The 21,327-nt window shown below is 33.0% G+C and overlaps 1 protein-coding gene across 1 annotated transcript in view; it reads left to right on the forward strand.

The window, feature by feature from the left end:
- Window positions 1–21,327, forward strand: part of LOC117781777 — a 42,787-nt gene that overhangs the window by 3,843 nt on the left and 17,617 nt on the right. The window contains exon 2 of the mRNA XM_034618604.1: window positions 17,072–17,721. Within this exon, the coding sequence (XP_034474495.1) occupies window positions 17,692–17,721 (30 nt within the window). The 5' untranslated portion in view covers window positions 17,072–17,691. The remainder of the gene's footprint in view (window positions 1–17,071; window positions 17,722–21,327) is intronic.

Genomic DNA, 21,327 nt, shown 5'->3' on the forward strand with positions numbered 1-21,327 from the left:
AGCTAACGTTGTTGTCACTGTTGTTACACTATTTGCTGTTGTTGTTGCTGTTTTCGTTATAAAATTGAAGTGCCAAAGCCAGCGGGATATCAACGCCACAAAGCAACAACAAACAACAACAATGAAACGCCTTGTTTGAGTTTTGCGTTCAGCAACAGACAACAGCAAAAAGGTTGCCAAAGTGCAGATAATAGTAAAAGGGGAGTAGGAAAGGGGGAATGGGACCTGCTGGCCGCTGAATGTCAGGCTAAATTGCTTTTTGCTGACTATAAACCAGACCCGTGGTTAGCAGCAGGTGCTCAACGGCAAACGCTGCGAGTGCAACGCAGAAACAACATTTTAATTATATAGTAAAATGGTGGATAACCGAAACTGGAACACACTAACTTGAATAATTAGTTGTGGAAATTTATAGCAGAGAAATGTCATATCAAACAAATAGTGAGTCTATTGACTCTTTTTTCGCTTCTTTTTAGTGAAGTTTATAAATGCAAACCGAACATAGATTTTTAATATGTGGTTTTAAGTTACTGATGTTTGACATAAATATAAAAATTCACTAGTGATTTAATATAAATATTTAAATTGTTAATTATGACTAATTGATAATGGAATTTTAAATTTTTTTAATGCATTTAGTTTTTAGTTTATCTTTTTTATTACTTTAAAATAAAAATAAATTAATTATAATTTTAAAAAATTATAAAATATGCATGTATAATATTTTATAATTTTTTGTGTGTGCATGTATAATATTTTATAATTTTTTTTTTATTTATGAGTTAAGTTCTTTTTTCTTCAACTGTTTTTAGTCGACGTTAAATATTTATTAGTAAAACTTGCTAGCTGTCTTTTGGTGGGATTTTGCTCAATTACAATATCAATTTACATTGACTACCTTCGGTACATTAACAAATTAAATATAAAATTAAAATCGACATAGCTCTGTTATACAAAAAAAAAAAAAAATACATCTGTATTTTTCTATATCAATACTCGTATTATCCCTTAGAATGTTACATAGTCTTTTAGAAAGTTAGCATACTCGATGCAAGCGTAGAGTTAAACAACAAAAAATACCGAAATTCATTTTTGGTCTCTTGTTAACCGCACGTGTCGCATTTGAATTGGCCATTTAATTAAGCTAAACAAATACACTTCATGGATACAAACTAGCCCACACTCATATCTGCACACACATATAGTCACACTCCCAGAGAAACGGACAAACTCGACTGCTCTGTTTGTTGCTGTGCGTTATTTGCCTTGAATTTTTAAAAAACTCCTGAGCATTTTCCTTACACTTCATTTAATTTCATTTTAAGTTGTGTGTGCCTTATACTTATGCTATTCTTTTTTTTATGGCGCTGCCAATTACGCCGCCAAGTTGCTTTATTATTATTCAACTGAAGTAGCAGAAGACAGCTCCCTCTATGCCCCATTTATTCACCTTCCCATCCTATGTTTACCTTCTCTCAAATGGCTGTCATTTGAAAATTCTTCCATTTTTTTTTCTTCGACATTGTCAAAAGTCTTGAAGCTGCTTTATTAAACCATAGCAGACGCAATCGCGTAAATGAGCGCACTTACACACACACACACACACACACACACACGCACATGCAGTCACTTACAGAAACACACATACATACCCGGAGAACACATCTCTATAGAATTACCTATGGGGGCACGTGCAACATTTGAATTTAAACTTGAATGTCGCTTTCGCTACACACACTGAGAGAAAGGAAACGACCGAGGCAGACTGGGAGGGAAAGGGAAGCTTGTGAGAGAGACAAGGAAAACAGTTTACACCTACAGTGACTTAACAATGTTAGTTACGGATAAGGCAGCAGCATGGGTTGTCCAGAAAATTTGTTATAATTCAATTCTTTACTTTGAGAAGAAACGGCCGACATAATCACCGCCACCAATTTATTGAAATTTCTCACATCTTAAGAAACTTTTGGCCTGTTATAAACAATAATTGAATTAATTTAAAATATATCTAATGCCTATGAATTATATGTAATTGACCAATTTTATTTGGCATTGTTTTCAAATTAAAATGGAAAATTGTGCTTATGCCCTAAAAATATGCTACACTTCTTTACTACTAAGTTGTATTTAATACGAATTTTTATTTGTGAGTTTAAAGTTAAATAACAGCAAAATACATTTTACTTCAAAGTTTATAAAATAATATGTAATGAACGAACCACTTTAAAGCCGCGTTACGAAAAATACTCAGAAATACTCGTACATAAGAATCGTTAGGTAAATACCTGCGTATCTACTTAACTTTTGCTCAATTGTTGGTAATATATTTTTCTGAATCTCCCCACTGCAATTTGTCTTCGTATACACATAAATAAATGCTCAATGCCATGTCCATGTCCATGACACGAGCACACCACTACACTTGCAACGCCTACACTCTTTACTTGCTTCTCTTTCCTTTTTTTTTTACTGAAACTCGTTCACATCAAACACTATACAACACGTTCATATTTCATACGGTTCGTTACACATTTAATATTAAAGCAAATTACCGACTCTTTACATTCTCCCCTGCATGTGTGTGTGTGTGTATATATGTGTGTGGGTAGGTGTTCATGTTTCTGTGTGTGTGTGCAGTGAGACGTAGTTGGTCTAAGGTCCTTTTTTGAGCACATTCTTCAGCCGTTTGGGACGCCTCTAAATGATATGCAAATAAAAACGTTGCTGCCACCTAAAAGTACGTGAGAAATTTGATCATATGCCGATGTATGTGTGAGTGTGTATGTGTATGTAAAATTGTGAGCCTTTTTAAATTCAAATTTAAATGGCTTGCTTCATTTAAGCGCCGTAAATCGCACACTTTGCCTTTGTATGTGAAAGTATAGTTGGGGGGGTCAGTCGTGGAACTTTTGGCTTAATTAACATAATTCAGACCAGGGCTGGAAGTAATAATTGGATCGTAGTTGGGTTACAACTGGCCGTGATGAGCTAAAAGATGTGCTGTAATGTACTACTTTTAATTCTAAAACTATTTACCTTTAATTATTTTGAAATCTCTTATAACTTTAAACAATGACTTCAAATGACAATATATTAGTTAAACTATTTGATACAATTTAAAATTTATTTGGGAAAAATAAAATGATTTTAAAATAAAAATTAAAAATTACTAATCTGTTGCAATTAATAATTTATGATGAAAATATATTGTGATATATCGGGAACATCAAGTAAAATGATTTTCAGAAGATTTAAAAATGATCAATAATAAAAATAACTTGACTATACACACTACAGCTATTTTAATTGTAGATACATACTTTTAATAACATACAGGGTATAAAAAAACGAAATTTTTCCGCATGCCATATGATTTTCAACACCGCAAAACTTTTGCATACCTTTCGGCAAGCAAAGTTTTGTTGGTCTGGCTGCAAATTTAGCACAAATTGCAGTCGCTGAGATTGGGATGAAAAGAGAATTTCGCTATGCACACCCCGAGAGGGAAAGGGTGAAGAAAGTGAGAAACTCGCTGTGCGTCGCGGCAGGGATTTGTTTGATGCATGCAGCTATTTATCTTAAGCGCGCTAGCGCCTTAAAGTATGCAGTATAAGTACAGCAGCTTCACTAACACATGCACACTCTGTCACACATCGTATGTGTGCACACACTTCTGTTAGAGTGCACTTTCCACTTTCATTTGGCGCTCGCTTGTTGACTGCAGCTTTCCCCCATTTTCATGCTCGTTCCACTTTCATTATTTGCGTTTATCGCACGCAAGTCTCACATTACACTCACACAAGAACAACAACAACAACAACCCCGACCCACAAACACACACACACACTTCGAAAGACACACACCCACACAAAGGAGCACTTTTCATTGTCATTTGAGGCTGAGGCGAGCGTATGCTATGCATTTAGTCGCTGACTCATGTCCATGCACTAAAAATTCCATTTCACCAGCAATTTCAACTTGTTATACTCTTTGCTTAGGGCATAATGGCATTGTCATGCAGCTGACAGCTGCAATGACAACAGCTCCCACCCACAAAAAACAACTGACATTCGAGATCGGAGAACTTTTACACACTCGTTTACAATTACAACAATTATGTAAAGAGAAATGAGAGAACGCTTTGGAAAATGGAAAAGCTGTGAAAAATGATGCAAAATATAAAATATAGAATTTTAATAATATTATGAGAGTCCTGTATATCAGAAAACATATTTTTTTCATGAAGAGACTGTTAATAATATTAAAATGCTAAAGTTGTTTTAGTTTTATTTGGTATATTAAATATTTTAGTCATACAGTATAGTTAAAATATTAAATTTGAATATAATGCAGCAAAATATATAAAAATCAACCATTTTTTTGTATAAGGTGTATTAAATGTAAATATTAGAAATTGAAGACAGTTTAAGCAATAATTTAATATGAAAAATATTTAAATTGTTTATATTCATATATGTTTTTGTCTTAAAGTGCTTACAGTTTAAATCTACTAAATTCCAATTTAACGCGTAATCATAGAGCAATTTATTTAGATCAATGTGAAAATATTTAAATTTTACATTATTATTCTATCAGTGTAAGTTACTTAAAATTTTTAAAATATGAATAACTGTGGGGTGAACTTGGTTTATTTAAGGCTTGAAGACAATTTTTGAGATATCAACGTTTTCTTAAAGTATTAAGTTTAATTAATTATTTATTAATACTTACTCAGTAATTAAATTATATAAAATTCAAAAATTCCAGTTAAATATGTGGAACTTTTCTTGATGGCAACATGAAGGAAGTAGGATCTCTAGGGTTGTGGCATGCCCCACAACCAATTGGTTTATGATACTTTGTGTGTTGTTGTTACTACCATTTAGACAATTGGTTGACCCCTGTTGTTGCTGCTGCTGTTTCTATTGTTTTTATGCTCTTTGGACCCTAAAGCATTTTGTGATTACTAACTGACGGTTTTAGTTGGGCTAAAAAACTCATGCGATCTCAGCTCAGTGCCTAAAGTTATGCAGCAAAATTTTTTAGTTCCTTTTTCTGTTTTGTTTTTTGATTTTTCTTTTTTTGGCATTCTACTTCTGTGTATTTGACACTTGCTTTTGTTTCGGGCGTCCAGTTTTTGTCATGTTTGTTGATTGTAAAAGTTGCTGAAGCGCTTTTTAACAGTTTTCGTGACACTTTCTTGCTGCTGTTGTTGTTATTGTTGTTGCTTTACAACTAGTTGCAGTTGTTGCCGTTGTCATTGCTGTTGGCAACACAATTGACATGTACATGCCCCGGCCATGGTCGCCAAGTGTATGACCTTTTGGGCGGAGAGAGGGGAGCGTGTACCGATTATCCAGCATATGCCACACGACTTGCAACATGTTTCCCTCTTCAATTTGTGCTGCACAATGCAATTTTATGGCAATTTTACTGTCGCTGCACATGGAATTACATTTGAAACGATGTTGCATAATTCAAGAGTCTGTAATTCCCCCACTGTTTGAAATTGATCAATAAATTGCAATTGAAAACCGCTCGATTGATGGGACATTACATCTGCTGCCCATTTTGCCGCTGTTGCTGCTTCGTGTGGTTGCACGTAAATATACTTACTGCACCCACTGTCGCCGTCACTGTTGTTGTTGTTTTTGTTTTTGTAGCAGCATTGCATGTGAATGGAATATTGATAATGATGCACACAGCTAAAAGCTGATTTAGTGCGGCATTGAAGCAAAATTGCTCAAATTATATCAAGTATTTATATATAAGGAAAAAGGGTATGTTGAATAATAGTCAGTTATTATACCTTTTTAACTTTTTTACTAAGGTATATATTGATTTACATTCAATTCTGGTCCTTGTTAACAATCTTTTAATATCTACAAAGATTTAAAATAAAGCATTTAATGCATTAAATGCATTTTATATATGTTTAAATAAATATGTAAATATAATGCATCATATAAATTATATATAAATAAATATAAAAAAAATATAAAGTTTCTGTAAAATGTTTGAGAATTTAGAACTCAAACTTATATTTATATGTATATTGATAATGATGTTCATAAAGATTGTTCTTATTTGTGTCTTAATTGGCTTAAAGACTCTTAAATTATTATAAGGTATAAGTAGTAGGGTCTGAGATAGTGTAGTTGCCTTTTATTTCAATTTATTTATTATTTTAGGGTATCTCATGATCAATCAACACTTGTCACTCGCATTTCCTGCGCTATCGTTGCGTCTGTTCGCAAATGCAATTGAAATGTCGACCGTAATGACTTTTCGGGGATCGCTTTTGTGGTTTGTCTAAATGGAGGTTACTATACCATATATACATTAAAGAAATATATTTTCCGCTTATAAATCGATTTATTATAAATTCACGAAAGTCATGCTCAGTTCTTGGTTTTATTTAGAGGAAATCATTTTGAATCTTAAAATCACCGCACACGCAAATGTCTTATTTAATGAATGTTAAGATTTACATGCTGAAATATTTATGGTTCTGCTTATTGTATCTTTTCAATATATAGCGATATTTTCCAGTAAGCACTTGAGGCACATTAATATCATTTTTAAAAATACCATTGCCATTGACTGAATAATCCCTTGTTTATTGTAATGTGCGATTGTATGCGAAATCAACACGTGCACCATTTCTATTTATTTATTTATTATCCAATAATGGAGATATTTACGAGGTTTGGCTTGATAAATCTAACATAATAAACTTTGGAAATCGTTGCAGGACCTTTTTTAAGATAATATTTAACATATATAATTAACATTTTTATATTATATATTAATTATCGCAAAAGACTCATCAAATATCCTAAAATAACAGGAGCATAAGAAAAAAAAACACAACAGAAAAACAACCACATTTACAATTTTTTAATTTACCTCAAAAGTCTGTTTAAACTGCAAAATCATCTCTCTATTTTTATTTATGTGTACTCTAATTTAAATGGATTTTATGCGGCATTCAAATTGGTATACATTTTCTGCTTAATTTAACTTTGTTTAGTTTAGTTAAATTCATTAGCTGTTTTGCCCATTGTTGAGGTATTTTTCAATTATGCTATAAATAATTTTTTTCTTATATTTTAATTATTGAGCTGCCCACTGCGACGACTGAATAAATAATGAAATTTAATTGAAATTATTTCTCAACACTGTATTTAGATTTTTTTTGTTGCATTTAATGTGCATTTAAGTGAAGCCCGGAAATGAAAACAAATGCAAATTCTACACCAAAAACGACTTCAAAAGTCTGTTTAAACTGCAAAATCATCTCTCTATTTTTATTTATGTGTACTCTAATTTAAATGGATTTTATGCGGCATTCAAATTGGTATACATTTTCTGCTTAATTTAACTTTGTTTAGTTTAGTTAAATTCATTAGCTGTTTTGCCTATTGTTGAGGTATTTTTCAATTATGCTATAAATAATTTTTTTCTTATATTTTAATTATTGAGCTGCCCACTGCGACGACTGAATAAATAATGAAATTTAATTGAAATTATTTCTCAACACTGTATTTAGACTTTTTTTTGTTGCATTTAATGTGCATTTAAGTGAAACCCGGAAATGAAAACAAATGCAAATTCTAAACCAAAAAAATACCTCGACACAATTCAAAAATGAACTCTCATTCATGTCTGTCAATCAGGCAGGTCGAACATGGAAATCATCTGTAAATGGAATGGCAAAAACATTAAAATTATTTTAATAATAATATTACCTAGACAGAAGCCAACTTCCCATCTTTAAAGTCGGGTATAGAGGGGAATAGGGAGCGGGGGAGGAAGCAATACAAGCTACCGCGTACAACCCTCATTTGTCTCGTTTTGTTTGTTGGCTTAATGTAAAATATGGCGCATACGCCGCGTTGTACATTAAAAGCTTTATGCCAACGAGCCAAAAATTTGTTTATATTCATAGTTGTTTCTGCTTTTCTTTCTCTGTCTTTCAACTTGTGTGTTCTTTGAGTTGTTGTTGGCTTTATATGATTTTTGCTTGTCTACTTGTTATGCCATGCTAGGCTAGGCTAACAAGACCGACAATTGACTATATTTATGATAAATAGGCAAACATACAATAAATTGGTAAATAGTCTTTCTGCTTTTTGCTTTAGATCTTTTTTGCGGGCTCTGATTAATTGTGAATTGACTAGTCAACTAATTAGTTAGTCACAAGCAAGAACTATTTATTAAACATACATATTAGGGCTATAATTATTCCACAGTAATTACAATGTATTTTTGCGTATTTCGCAATATTCTGGAATCAATAAAAACTTTGTCATAACTAAGCAAATTCTCAAGGACAACTTTTACGCTGAATATCGTCTATTGACTATTAAAAATATTTTTTCAATATCTAATTAGAAATTGAGGAAGTGCTCGACGAGCAGACACTAATTATTTATTTCATGAATTTAAATTTAAATGAATCTTGTATTAAATCACTTCATAAATTCATATTCTGTTGCTTCTTTTCCTTCAATAATAGGTTTTTGTACTATAAGATATAGTTTTGCTATTTGAATAATTGACAAATTTATAATATGTCTAAATAAATTAGAGCTCGAGCACTCTCATATAAAATATGTCAAATAGTTGAAGAGCAAATTTAAAAAAAAGTCATATTTATAATCCAAATATATTACCTCTGATTTTTTTAAGCAGATTTTTTTGACCAAGAAGTCAATGGTCAAGCAGTTCAATGGCACTTTAAACAGTCGTATATCCGGGTACTTAATACCCTATAATTGTTACAGCAGGCGAGATTCAAACACAAAGCAATTTAGCATTGACTTTTCAATTGTTTTTCTTACATTACAGCAATGTGGAGGGATTGTGGTTTTGGAGGGGAAAAGCAGAGTGGGAATCTGTGCACTTTTGTTTATTGATCTTCTTCGAGCTTTTTCTTGTTCGATATTCCTATTTAAGCATAGTTTTGTTTATTGTTGTAATATATTTGTACAATTTTCATGTCGATTTTTACATTACTCAGCGACGGCATTTGTTTATTTTGATTTGCCTGCAATTTTGGCTCTGAGCTTTTTCGAACTTGTCTTTTACAAGGTGAATAATGTTTTTGTCGAAATTGTGTGTGTTATAAAATTGCTTTCGAAATAAACTCACAATGCGCAGCTCGTAATAATAGCAAAAAAGTCGGCGACAAAGTGACATGAACTTGTAGTCGACTGGTCTCTGGGTGTCTTTATTGGTTCATTTGCTTTGACTTTTGCTACGAAGACTGCGAATATAATTTGGCATTTTATGTGCTGCTTTTCAATGGCACAACATGGTTCAGTTAACAAAGCTACAATTGAGGGACCAAATATAGACCCACTTTTGACTGCGACTGCCACGTCGTCTGGGCAAACATGTCAAGCATTTTGTTTGCTTCAATGGCGTTGGGCGTCTCTGTTTATGGCTTATAGGACGACGACGACGACGATGCGAAGGAGGTGGAGCTGCCTAACAGTACTCAAAGTCTTGGGCCATAAAAACGGCGTCTGAAATGAGCCAGCCGATGGGGTAGAACATCGCCAGCAATCAAAACAGAACCACAGAGTACATAGAGATGCCAAATGAATAAAGATAATCCACTCAAAATATAGCTAAACAAATATTAAAATTTATTTATTTTTATTAGGCATCATTTAAATGGAATTAGAAAACAAAAGTAGCAATATCTAACAATAATTGAATCTGTTTATGTAGCGATCGAAAGTGCTTGATTAAAATTTTCATTTCTGTAAAACTAATAAATTTATTAAGTGATTTTAGAATTGGCAAGAAAAATGTTTATTTGTGAATGGCTCATTCAATAATGAATAAGCCTAAGATTATAATAGCATGTCAGTTGATTTCTAAAGTAATATTATAGTGTTTTGCTATGCATAAAACTCAGTAGGAAATACCTCCTTCAACATTTTCTTTTTTTAGATAATAAAGAAATAACAATTTATTTATTAAAATATACAACATATTTTTACAGAAGATCCGATTAATTATTGTTAGTCCATTAAGCAAAAGTTTAATAGCAATCAATAAACATACTCAGGTGTGTTCTGCAAGTCCTTAACAGCGCAAAAGCAACCCCATATTAATTGTAGATGTTCCTGAAAACAAGAAACCAATGCTTTCAAATGTCTAAAAAATTGTTGAGAAATATGACAAAATTTAATATTTATTAAATTGAATTAAAATATCTTTAAAATTGAATATAAATGCCTGAAAACATGTTCAAAAAAAAAAGTCTCTGACATTTAAATTTAATAACATTTCTCTTTAAAATCTCTTGAGATTTCTGGAACAATGATTGTTAAAAAAAAAACGTATACGTTGCAATCAGTTTTCAGAATTTCATTAACATTGGCAATCTAATTATTAATAAGAAAATTGCTTATTTGCCCATTTAAAAGTGAATGTCAATGTCTAAAAAAATACCCTTTAACACTATTTAATGAATTACATACATATTAGTGTACGGATTTAAGTTAATATAATGTCAATGTCTAAAAAATACTCTTTAACACTTTTTAATAAATTATATACATATTAGTGTAAGGATTTAATTTAATATAATGTCAATGTCTAAAAAATACCCTTTAACACTATATAATAAATTACATACATATTAGTGTAAGGATTTAATTTAATATAATTAAAAAACAAAATTATTCAAGTTTCGAATTTAAATAAACTTATAAAAGCTGCAAAGAAAATAGTTAATATGGTGACTGTTCCTTTTGGAAACCTTTCACTTATTTTAATTGCTAACATGCCTCTGAATTGATAGATTTTCAAGGAATTTTCTAGCTAGAATAAAGCGACATGCGACAGCACTTGCCATAGAATTGTGAGTTGCTGGACCGTATCAAGGGGGAAGGGGGAAGGGGGTTGCCAAATCGAATGCCGGTAGCAATGAACAGCTAAATATTGTATTTGCTGGCTAACTTACGACGGAGGCAACGCAATGTAAGTGGATATCTCGGATGCGCAGTAGTGAAGTTGGTTAGTTACTCAGCCTGAAGAGTCCACAAAGAACGTTTTCGTATAGCAACGAAAATTTATGTTCATGTTGTGGTCGATGTTTTCGATGTTGTTGTTGTTGTCGATGTTGTTGTTGTTGCTTATGCTGCCTCTTTTTTTTTGTTTATGCTTTAAGCTGTCTGTTGCGAGGCAGGCATTTATTATTTTCTTTAATTAAATCTTAATTTTTTTATATTGTTCGCTATCTGACTCCCTCGCATGGCATTGAAGGCCACTTAAAATGAGCAGCGAAAGCTATCAGGCAAGATAGAGAGGATTTATAGACACGTATGCGTTGAGCCGACGATTTATACAAAGTGCAATGGCAATCGCAGGATGCAACGAACTGCAATAATAAAATTGCATGCCAAACGACAGGTTGTTAAAACCATAACCTCCACCCGTCCCCCCTCCCTCGTCCATATCTTAGCCCTCCTGAGTCTGGCAGTTGCTGTTCGCAACATTGATACTCATTTAAGTTGAGCCGGGCAACAGCCATGGGAACGCCACTAATTAAGCCTAATGGCGCATGAAACATGCATTAAAACTAATGTACAATCCTTGCAATCCTCACCATCCTCTCGTCCTACCAACAAGGACAACAACAACTGTGTCGCATTGGGACTCTGAGCCTCTGCACCCTGTTAATGGCCTCCGCCTAATTTTATGCCACACAATATATATTATACATATTGTCTGCCTCTGCTTCTGCCAACTCTATGAAACGGCAGCAACATTTGCGTTTTATTGCGTCGACCCAATGATGAAACTACTCGTAATTATGTATACAGATTTCCATCTTCAAATGTGTCAGCTAAATTAAAAGAGATGACACATGGCTTTTACAATTCACAACTAGAATGTGAATATGAGATAAATACATGCATAAATAATTAATCTGAAATATTTATCTTATTATCTGTTATGTTCAAATAATTCAATTTGTGTGTCGATAGCTCGATTGTACAAGTTCGATAATATTGTAGCCCTGAATAAGAACGAATAGTGTTGACAGCTGGTTCACTCATCATTCAAAGCAGCGATGGCATCCCCAAATCTCGACTTCATTGTAAATGGCGTCGAAGAACATTTAAACTTGAAATGATACATAGAGTTAAATTAATGAGTTTTAATTGAGAAATTATTTAATGATAAAAATCACTTTAATCAGGGAATCAAACCGAAACATATATAGGTTACGGTTTCGGTACCGGTACGTCCCGGTACGAAATAACTATTTCGGTAAAAGATTCTATTTTAGTATCTTTCTTTCGGTTCCGGTATCAGTACCGGTACTTAACGGTACAGCAAATCAATTTTGAAACATTTTAAAATTGTAAGATGGCGTTTTATAATAAATATGACATCGAAATTAACAGACCTAGGGCAAAAAAAAATTATTTGAACGAATTTGAAAAAATATTTGAATGCATATTCAATGAATATTCAAAATTTCAAAGCTTCGAAATCGAATCTTGGTCGAAAATAATTAAATTTCCTAAATGAACAAAAATTGAATACAGAATGAATTTAGAGGCCAAATCATGATCAAAATGACATTCCGTTTGAAAATCTATTCAGTTTTGATCAAGTTATGACAGTTGGAAGTTGGACAACTCTACCACAACCGTACCGGTATTCGGTTCTTGACAGAGAATTTTCATTCGCTTACGGCATCAGATCCGGTACTAAAAATGAAACGGTTAGTGTCGGTTAGCGGTTCCGGTACCGGTTCCGGTATTATTCCCTGATTTTAGTAAAGCAAACTTGATTACCTTCAACAATTCTTGAGTTGCGAATTGCTTGAGAGAACTCAATTTCTATTGAATTAGTACAAATCCAACAGCCAGGAGGCTATCGATTGATTCATTTGGCTTGGTTGGCTGCTTGGACATGTCAGTTGGCCTCACATTGTACAACGACAGCAGACAGTTTGGCATTCTGTTGGGTTTCTGATGCTTGAAGGCAACACTAGACGCTGGCAAGAAGCAGCGAAGCAGCCACTAATGAAACATTATGGGTTTGTCGTAACCCAGCCACGCCGCACAAATCCAGTAAAAACGTTTACGGTTTACGTGCAACATGGGCTGACTGTCACTAAAGTCTACGGCAACATAAGTGGCACGTACCACGACGTCAACTGCGGCAGCGGCAGCGGCAGAGACTGAGGCACTCGCAATGGCAGCTTTAGCGGCCACAAAAGTGTCCTGGCAAATTGCTGGCTGCAACACGTTTTGTGGGCAGTAACTGCAATTGATTTTTGCACTTGACATGTGTGTCCTGTGTCCTGAGTCCTGCCGCATTTTAAGCGCCTCTCACTTGTGGGCAATCAGCTTTTTTCTATGTTTTCTCTTAGCATATGTATATGTACATATGTAAGTTTGTATGTTCATATGTATGTGTGTGCGCTGTAAACAATTCACAATTCATATGCTTTGCCGCTTCATTGAAGCAATAAATTACAATTTTTGCAAAACGCCATGAAACGATATGAAAACATTTGACAATGATATATGCGTAGTGCTCGGGAGCCTTCGTCTCCCAAGCGGAAGTCGCTTACGCACGGTTGCATTACGCCCGGAAGTCAGCTACAATACCGAAAGAGACTGACTCAGGATGTGTGGGTGTGTGTGTGTGTGTGAGTTTGAGAGGGAATGAATGTCAACATGCTGATAACAAAATAGGATCGCACACTTTGCACAAAATGTTTTGTCTAGCACTAATATTTCGCATACATAATGCTAAAATGGAAAGTCTCAGTTTTTACACCGTTGTTAGTTAACTTTATCAGAACTGAATTAAATTGGTGTAACATACAAAATATTTGAGCTCATAGTATAATTAATATGACAACAAACATTAACCAAAATCATCGTCGCTGATATACCATAAGCACTCAAACAAAAGTTTCACCTATTGTATGTCGACTAATGTTTTTTTTAATATTTTACCAATTTAAATAAGAATTGTAGAAATATCATAATATGTAATTTATTTCAATTTCCTTTTATTCTAATACAATTTACTACATTTCGAATTATATCAAAAATATTAAACTTATACATAAAATATATTTATTTAATTTTAATTTAACTTTTTAATTTAACGTACCTTTAAAATTAATTTTGATTTATTTCTTATCACACTCATATAATGTTTGCGATTACATTTTGTTCTAACTACAGTTCTGCAAGCAGGTATAGTTGATGTAAAATTTTAAAATTAATAAGATCGTTATTTGATAAGTAAGCTATACTTACTACATTTATACTTACTTACTACCTAAAAAGTGGAGAAATATGTATGTATAAACTATTTAATGAATTCTACAAAAACGTTTATAGTATTTTTGCTAACATTTTTATTAAAATTACACAAAATATTTTTGCGCTGCTCGACAAAATGTTGAAACTCTTTTTTTCACGGCATGTTAGCATTTTGAGTGTATGTGATTGTGAGTAGGTGTATGTGAGGATGTATGTGGAAAGTTATATGGGTCTGTTTTTACATGGCAAGCTGGTCTTTTGTTTTATGTGGTCAGCATTCAGTTAGTCAGTGAGTCTTTACATCAACAAATATGCAATGTATTTTATTTATTATTTTGTTTTGGTTTGTTTCTCTGTGTTATTGTTAAAAGTTGTTTCAATGTAATATTGTCTTAAAAAATTATAATCGTTTTTATGAAAACAACAAAAGCGCCGCTAGGAGGTCGAGGCAAAAACTTGTGGCAACAATTTGGCCACGCAAAAATTAATGAAATTTTACTTTTGTTACTGTGACTATTGTTGCAGTTGTATCAAACGTTATCATTGTTCTTACAGGGTAATGAAAAGCTCACATTTTTCTTGCTTTTCACTTTTTTTGGCTTGGTTCCATTTTTTAATTTTAATTTATGGCTGTGCGTGAAACTTTATGCTACTTTGGGGCTTCCAAAAACGAGGCAGTAGCAGTCAAAAAGTAGATTCAAAGCCCAAAGTCTTGCATTGTCATATTTGGTCCACACAGTGAATTCTGCCTAACATGACTAGGAGTAACAGCAGTTGCTTTGTCAGGCCAGAAACGGAAAGATGACTTTTAAAATTGCAATGCGAACTTTGTATAGATTATGACTGTCACAACGTGCAGCACATGGATTAACTACTTAGTCGATAGCTGTAGTTCGACCATAAAATTTGCATCTGTTGTCATTAATTATGTGTGCTAAGTAATTTATGTATTATAGAATATTGTGCAATATTTAACGGCAGATTAAACATTTATCAAATCTATTTAACAAAGAATAATGAAACTTGGGTTTCAAAAGATGCCTCGAGCATCGATGAATTTAAATAATATTTATCTTGTTTAAACTGAATATTTATGAACTGTTGGAAGAATTTGATTTGTAGGCACACTCGGTTTAATTCGGGCTTAAATCGTATTCAAAAATTGACTAGTTTAAGAAACATGATTAAATTTACAGTTATATGATGAATACAAAATATACTACTGTAAAGCATATATTGGTTTTTTTTTAGACTAATACACCTGAAAAATAAATTATTTTTAACACAATTTTTTTTCTGGAAAAGAAAAGTTACTTTTTAAGGCTACTGATGGTCCCTGTAAGCTTATTCTTTAATAAGCCATATATATCAGTCGAAGTTTAAATCATTTAAATTTAAAAATTCTGTGATTACGTTGTTACATTAAAACTTTTTTTTTTTAATTACTCTTGCTGTGAAACATTTTCTTATTTTCTCAACATATATAAATCTCTCTTTCTCTCTCTCTCTCTCTCTCTTATTATAAACACATATCTTATCTATAAACAGACATTAGTTACTTTTTAAATAAATTCTAGTTATGGCGATTTAATTTTAAATTTCTCCTATTAATTCCATTTACTCTTAAGACACAACTAGTTCACTATCCCGTTCTTTATCTCTCTCCCTCTTTCCCAGTTGTATTGCATTAACAATATTAAACATTAGTGGAACTCAAAGCACATTTGTTATGCAAAAACTTCCCATAACTTAAATTGAAAATGTAATGTTATTAACACTACACACTTTACACATCACTGTATACATACACACACATCTTCGCACATAACGATTTGCATATCAAAAAACCGCTAGTTGTAATATTCTTACCACTTCCTTCCACTCCCGTTTCCTCTTGTATCACAAAATTGCATGCAGCTCTTTGCATACCAAATAGTTTAGTTTTTAAGGTTAACAGAAACAACAACAGCAAACATAAAATAACAAGAAGCAGAGGAAGAATAGAAGAGAAAACAACTGTAAACACAGCACGTAATTAGAAAAAAGCATTGCCTACTTTTTGGCGCTGTCCTTTGTTTATGCAAATATTAGACATTAGACAACTTAACCTACATATACACATGCAAATGGATACACACAGAGACACACACATAGATATATAAATATGCACATCTACAAGCATGCTAAGCATGAGGCATGTACTATAATCTCTAGCAAATGCACCACACCAACAGCAAAAATAACAACAACAACGGTCGGGAATTTTCTACAAGCAATGCAAAAACAATTGTCGGTGTTTCTGAAACTAATTTTGGTTGTTTTCAAATGTCAAGAGAGATTTGATGAACTTTAAAATTTATTTAAATAAACTTTAATTATTTTTAAATCGAATAAAAGGAAATAAAATGCCATTTACAAAAAAATGTTTGCTTAAATTTATAAAAACACATTTTTTGTTGTTTTCAAAAGCAATTTTCAACAAAATCTTTTGGGATTTATGAAACACACCTGTATAACTACTATAACTACTACAAATGAATTACACATATATGTATGTGCACACACATATGCATACACTCTCACACCCACAGGCCACACACATAACTGTCCTAAAAAGCACAAAAAACACAGCATAAAAATTGGCACTAACAACAAACACGCTGGCAAAGCAAATGAAACAACACCTACTACAACAACAACAACTTTGATGCAGTGTTTTAAAATGTGTTTTCCATTCTCTTTCAATTTAGCGCACGGCCTAAAAGTATGTTGCATCATTAGTGTCAAGCATTGAAAAGCGCCTGGGAAAGTCGACTGCAGGCTCATTAGGATACGAGTAACAGCAAAAGCGCATTACGAGGGCCAAAAGACAAGTTTCTAAGTCAAGCAACAAAGCATTCATAATTACCAACAACAGCAGCAACAACAAGAACTACAACAACTACAAAAATTAGGAGGAGGAGGAGGAAAGTTAAGGGCGCAAAAAGTGTCCTACAGTAAATTTAAAAGCATGAAAATAGAGCTGGCTGCCAACAGAAGTCACTTGTGCTATACAAAGCTCTGCAGGATGTCAGCATCGCCAGCAAGCTGATGCGTTCCAAAAGCTCCAAAGAAGAATAACTATCACAAAAGAACAAGGCAGAGAGATAAGGAGCGAGAAGAGAAGACAAATTAAGAGCACACGCAAATTGTTGCCGAAAAATTGATATATTCGATTAGCAATCTAGAAAGTTTAAGCCAAGGAGGGGCAGAGGACACGCCCATCATTGTGAGTGTGTTTGTGTGTGTAACTCTTGGAGAGAAGTTAAAGAAAATTTACATCCTGTGCAAGTCGCATTATCCGATTTAAGCCCACATCAAACGCCGAGTCATGCCTGAGCAGGATAATTACGATGATGAGGTAATTTTCATTGTTCCTGTTGTTCTTCTTCCTCTTTTTATAATGCGACAATAGAGCCAGCATCCGTTGATGAACAGTCAAATATTATATGCACAAATATCATTAGGCATAATTATTAATTAATTTTAAGCCTAATATTTAAACACGTGTGTGTGCCTTAAGTCTCAGGGCCTGACAGCATATTTAGCCGAAAAACTGTTGACTGTTTAATTTAATATGCATAAAAGGCCCTTTCAGTCGGAAAATGTGTGCTACACGTTTTGCCCTACAAAAAAGCCAAATGTTCCTCAAAACCTATCTTTTTTAAATACGTATAAGAAGATATGAAACGAAGAATGAAATTAAATTTTTAAGAAATATTTTAAAACATTGAGATGGGAGCACATTTTAAATTCTTTTTGATCATTTTTATAGGATGAGTTAAAAAAGAAATTTATTCATATCGGTGTGATTAATATTTCGGAAAAATTTTATTGTTTTAAAATTTGAGTAATGAATGGACCAAGTTGCCTGCTAAAGATTTAATTTCCTGTTTCTATCTTAAATGCAAAATAAAATAATGGCAAGTGTGTTCTAAATAAATTATCTTTGTTAAATTCTTCTAGGAAAAATCTAAAAATTTCAACAACAGGATTTTCTTATTTTAATTCCGTAATTAAAGAATTAAGCACAGATAATGGTTTTTTTTTTATCAGTTGAAATAAACTTAATGTAAACAACAAATCTTTCAAGTCAATTAAAATGTAAAATTCAATCATTATCTGATATTTATTGCAACTATTTATTATTTTCTAAATGCGAACAATTCGAATATTATTTTTCCAATTATTACAAAATTTAGAAATTTTTGCTGTACAATTCACGTCAAATATTCATATCTAATAATCAATAAAAGCCTGACATCAAACGTTATAATTTTGTATTACAATTTGAGTAAAATACACAATAAAGCAAAAGTTGTACACTTCATTCAAATGTATAATAACTATTAATTTTATTTTATAGATCCGATAATAACAATTATTATTTATTTGTATTCAATTACAGAAAATAAAATATTTCAGTTATTAAGGATTTATTTTCAATAATACAAATTATAAAAGTGACAATCCATGCGACAGACATACAAAAACTGATTAATTGAAATAAATGCAAGGGAACCTAGAAAATCTTAAAGTTAAATCATTATCAGAATCAGTTTGCCATACCTGTTCACCTTCTGGAAGAGCTCTCAACGCTTGGTTAACAGTGCTTGAGCATGCTGATTTCCAAGTTGGATAAGTGCAGCACTTTGTTGAAAAGTTCTGTCAACAACTAACAGGAAAATCAAGTCAAGTTCTCATCAGCATCATTCCCATTCCCATCTCCATATTCAGCCCCATTTTCACTCCCCTGCTCATCGTCGTTGGTCAACTTCAGCTGGCACTCTCACGCTTCGCTGCACACTTCGTGGCATTCGCTGGTCGACGTTGGGTCTGATGAATTCCAAAGCATCTGGAAGCGGGAAAGGAGAGGAGAAGGGAGTCCACAGCCGTCGTCATTTATAATTGAAATAAATTCCTCATGTAATTCAAATGCAAAGCACTGACAGCGCTGACAACAATTGCAAAATTGAATAATCAAAGCGTTGCGTGTGCGATTTGCATACAAATACAATGTGTGAAAGCTTAGCTCGCGATGGCCAAGTGTCAGGTGGAATTAGGGACAAGGGATCAGGGGTCAGGGAAGCACAGGTTATCGCCTTTACGCAATATCAAATTTAGAGTGTCCAGGAATGACAATTAGACATTGAAGCGGAAATCAATTAGCTATCGCAGTTTCTTTGTCACCCATTGGCTCGTACATCAAAAAGTGTTGCATGCCTCAAAAAGGCGGCATATTCAATTCTGACAGTGTTGCCATAATCGATTGTGTTCATTAATTATTGCAACTTAATGACTGCTGACAGACGTCACTGTAAAGCTGTCAGGCAAATTACGCGCGAATTAAACAGCAACCCAACTGTTATACAATTATTTTAAATGGTTTTGCAGATGGTAGGCAACTGTTATAGAATTATTTTCAATAGGAAAATAATTGTTATACGGCTGTTAAATTACTCGTAATTTAAGTAGAAAATACAATTATTATAGTTAAGTGTATTGCGAACCGAGTTAATAATCTTGTGTTAACTTAATATAATTATTTTATTGATATGGCGTGATCAGGAAAAAATATGCTACACTCCAAGGAAGTTTAAAGCACATGAAAAATAATTATTTAAGGTAATGCAATTATAATTACGACTGTTTTAAAACTTTAACTAAATAGTATGCAAAGAGTAGTAGACCAATGTGACTATTCAATAGTATTTTAAGCAGGGTATAACAGCGTAACCGGTATCGGAACCGTTAACTGAAACCGTTAGCTTGAGCAACTTCGACTACTTCATTCTGTATTCAAAGTTAGGATCTATGTTGATGGTAAGGGTCCCCCCTTAGAAATTTTGAAAATTCATAATTTTCAATCTCAAGTTCTTATTTTGCATTAACTCCTTATATAGTAATTAGTATAAAAAGACACTTTAAACTGATTCTGAGGCCTTTCATTATTTTGTAAAAATCATGCCAAAATTATGAAATATTTTAACTTGTATAGTTGCTAGATCAGAGGCCTGAGCAACTTCGAACTGTCATAATTTTGGCAAAACTTTACCAATTTCCAAGCGGAATGACATGTTGATCATGGTTTGGCATCTTAATTTATTCTGCATTCAAATTCTATTTAATTCATTCTAAAAATTTTTTTTCTCTGGATCTAAATATTAACTTCGATGTCATAATTATTATAAAACGACACCTTATAATTTTAAAATGTTTCAAAATTGATTTGGTGTACCGTTACGTACTGGTACTGATACCAAAAGCGAAAGGAGAAAACTGAAATAGAACCTACTACCGAAATAGGTGTTTTATTGGTATCGGTTTTATTTTTTGACTTTAAGATAATCTAATAGCTGACTGTACGTACATATCCAAATATATTATTTTATTATAAGACATTTTAAATATTTACTTAAGAAGCTTTTCGTCAGTCGACAAATTTAATTTAAATATCAGTGTTACGATACAAAAAAAATTTTTGACAAATTCATACAACTTAACGACCGTTGACAGCCGCGACAGCTGTTAGAGGAAGAAAAAAGTTAACATGGTCGTGTTATGGAAGCTCAAGTATGCTTTGACATAGACACAAGCACACAGAAAGCACAGAGAGAACATAGGAAAGAGAGAGAGGGAGGAGAAGGAGAGAAATACACATAGTTACACCTATGAGCAAACACATGTACATTGTACATACATGTGTAGCATAAGTTTGCACGTGACAGTTATAGCGAATGCTTTGCTTTTACGGCCTTGAGCTAAACTGTTGTTGACAATGGCAAATGTAGAGGGACAGAAAGAAGTAGGGTAAGGTGGAGGTTACAGTTCAGAGACGGTACACAGACAATGGTACTAGCATACCGGAAAGCCAGACATTGATGGCAACGACAACAACGAGAGCTATCTACCTAATGCGCCCCCTTGGCACCTATAAGCGTAGGGTACTTGTATCATTGGCAATACT

Source organism: Drosophila innubila, assembly GCF_004354385.1.
Source record: "Drosophila innubila isolate TH190305 chromosome 2L unlocalized genomic scaffold, UK_Dinn_1.0 4_B_2L, whole genome shotgun sequence".
In the NCBI taxonomy this organism is placed as follows: domain Eukaryota; kingdom Metazoa; phylum Arthropoda; class Insecta; order Diptera; family Drosophilidae; genus Drosophila; species Drosophila innubila.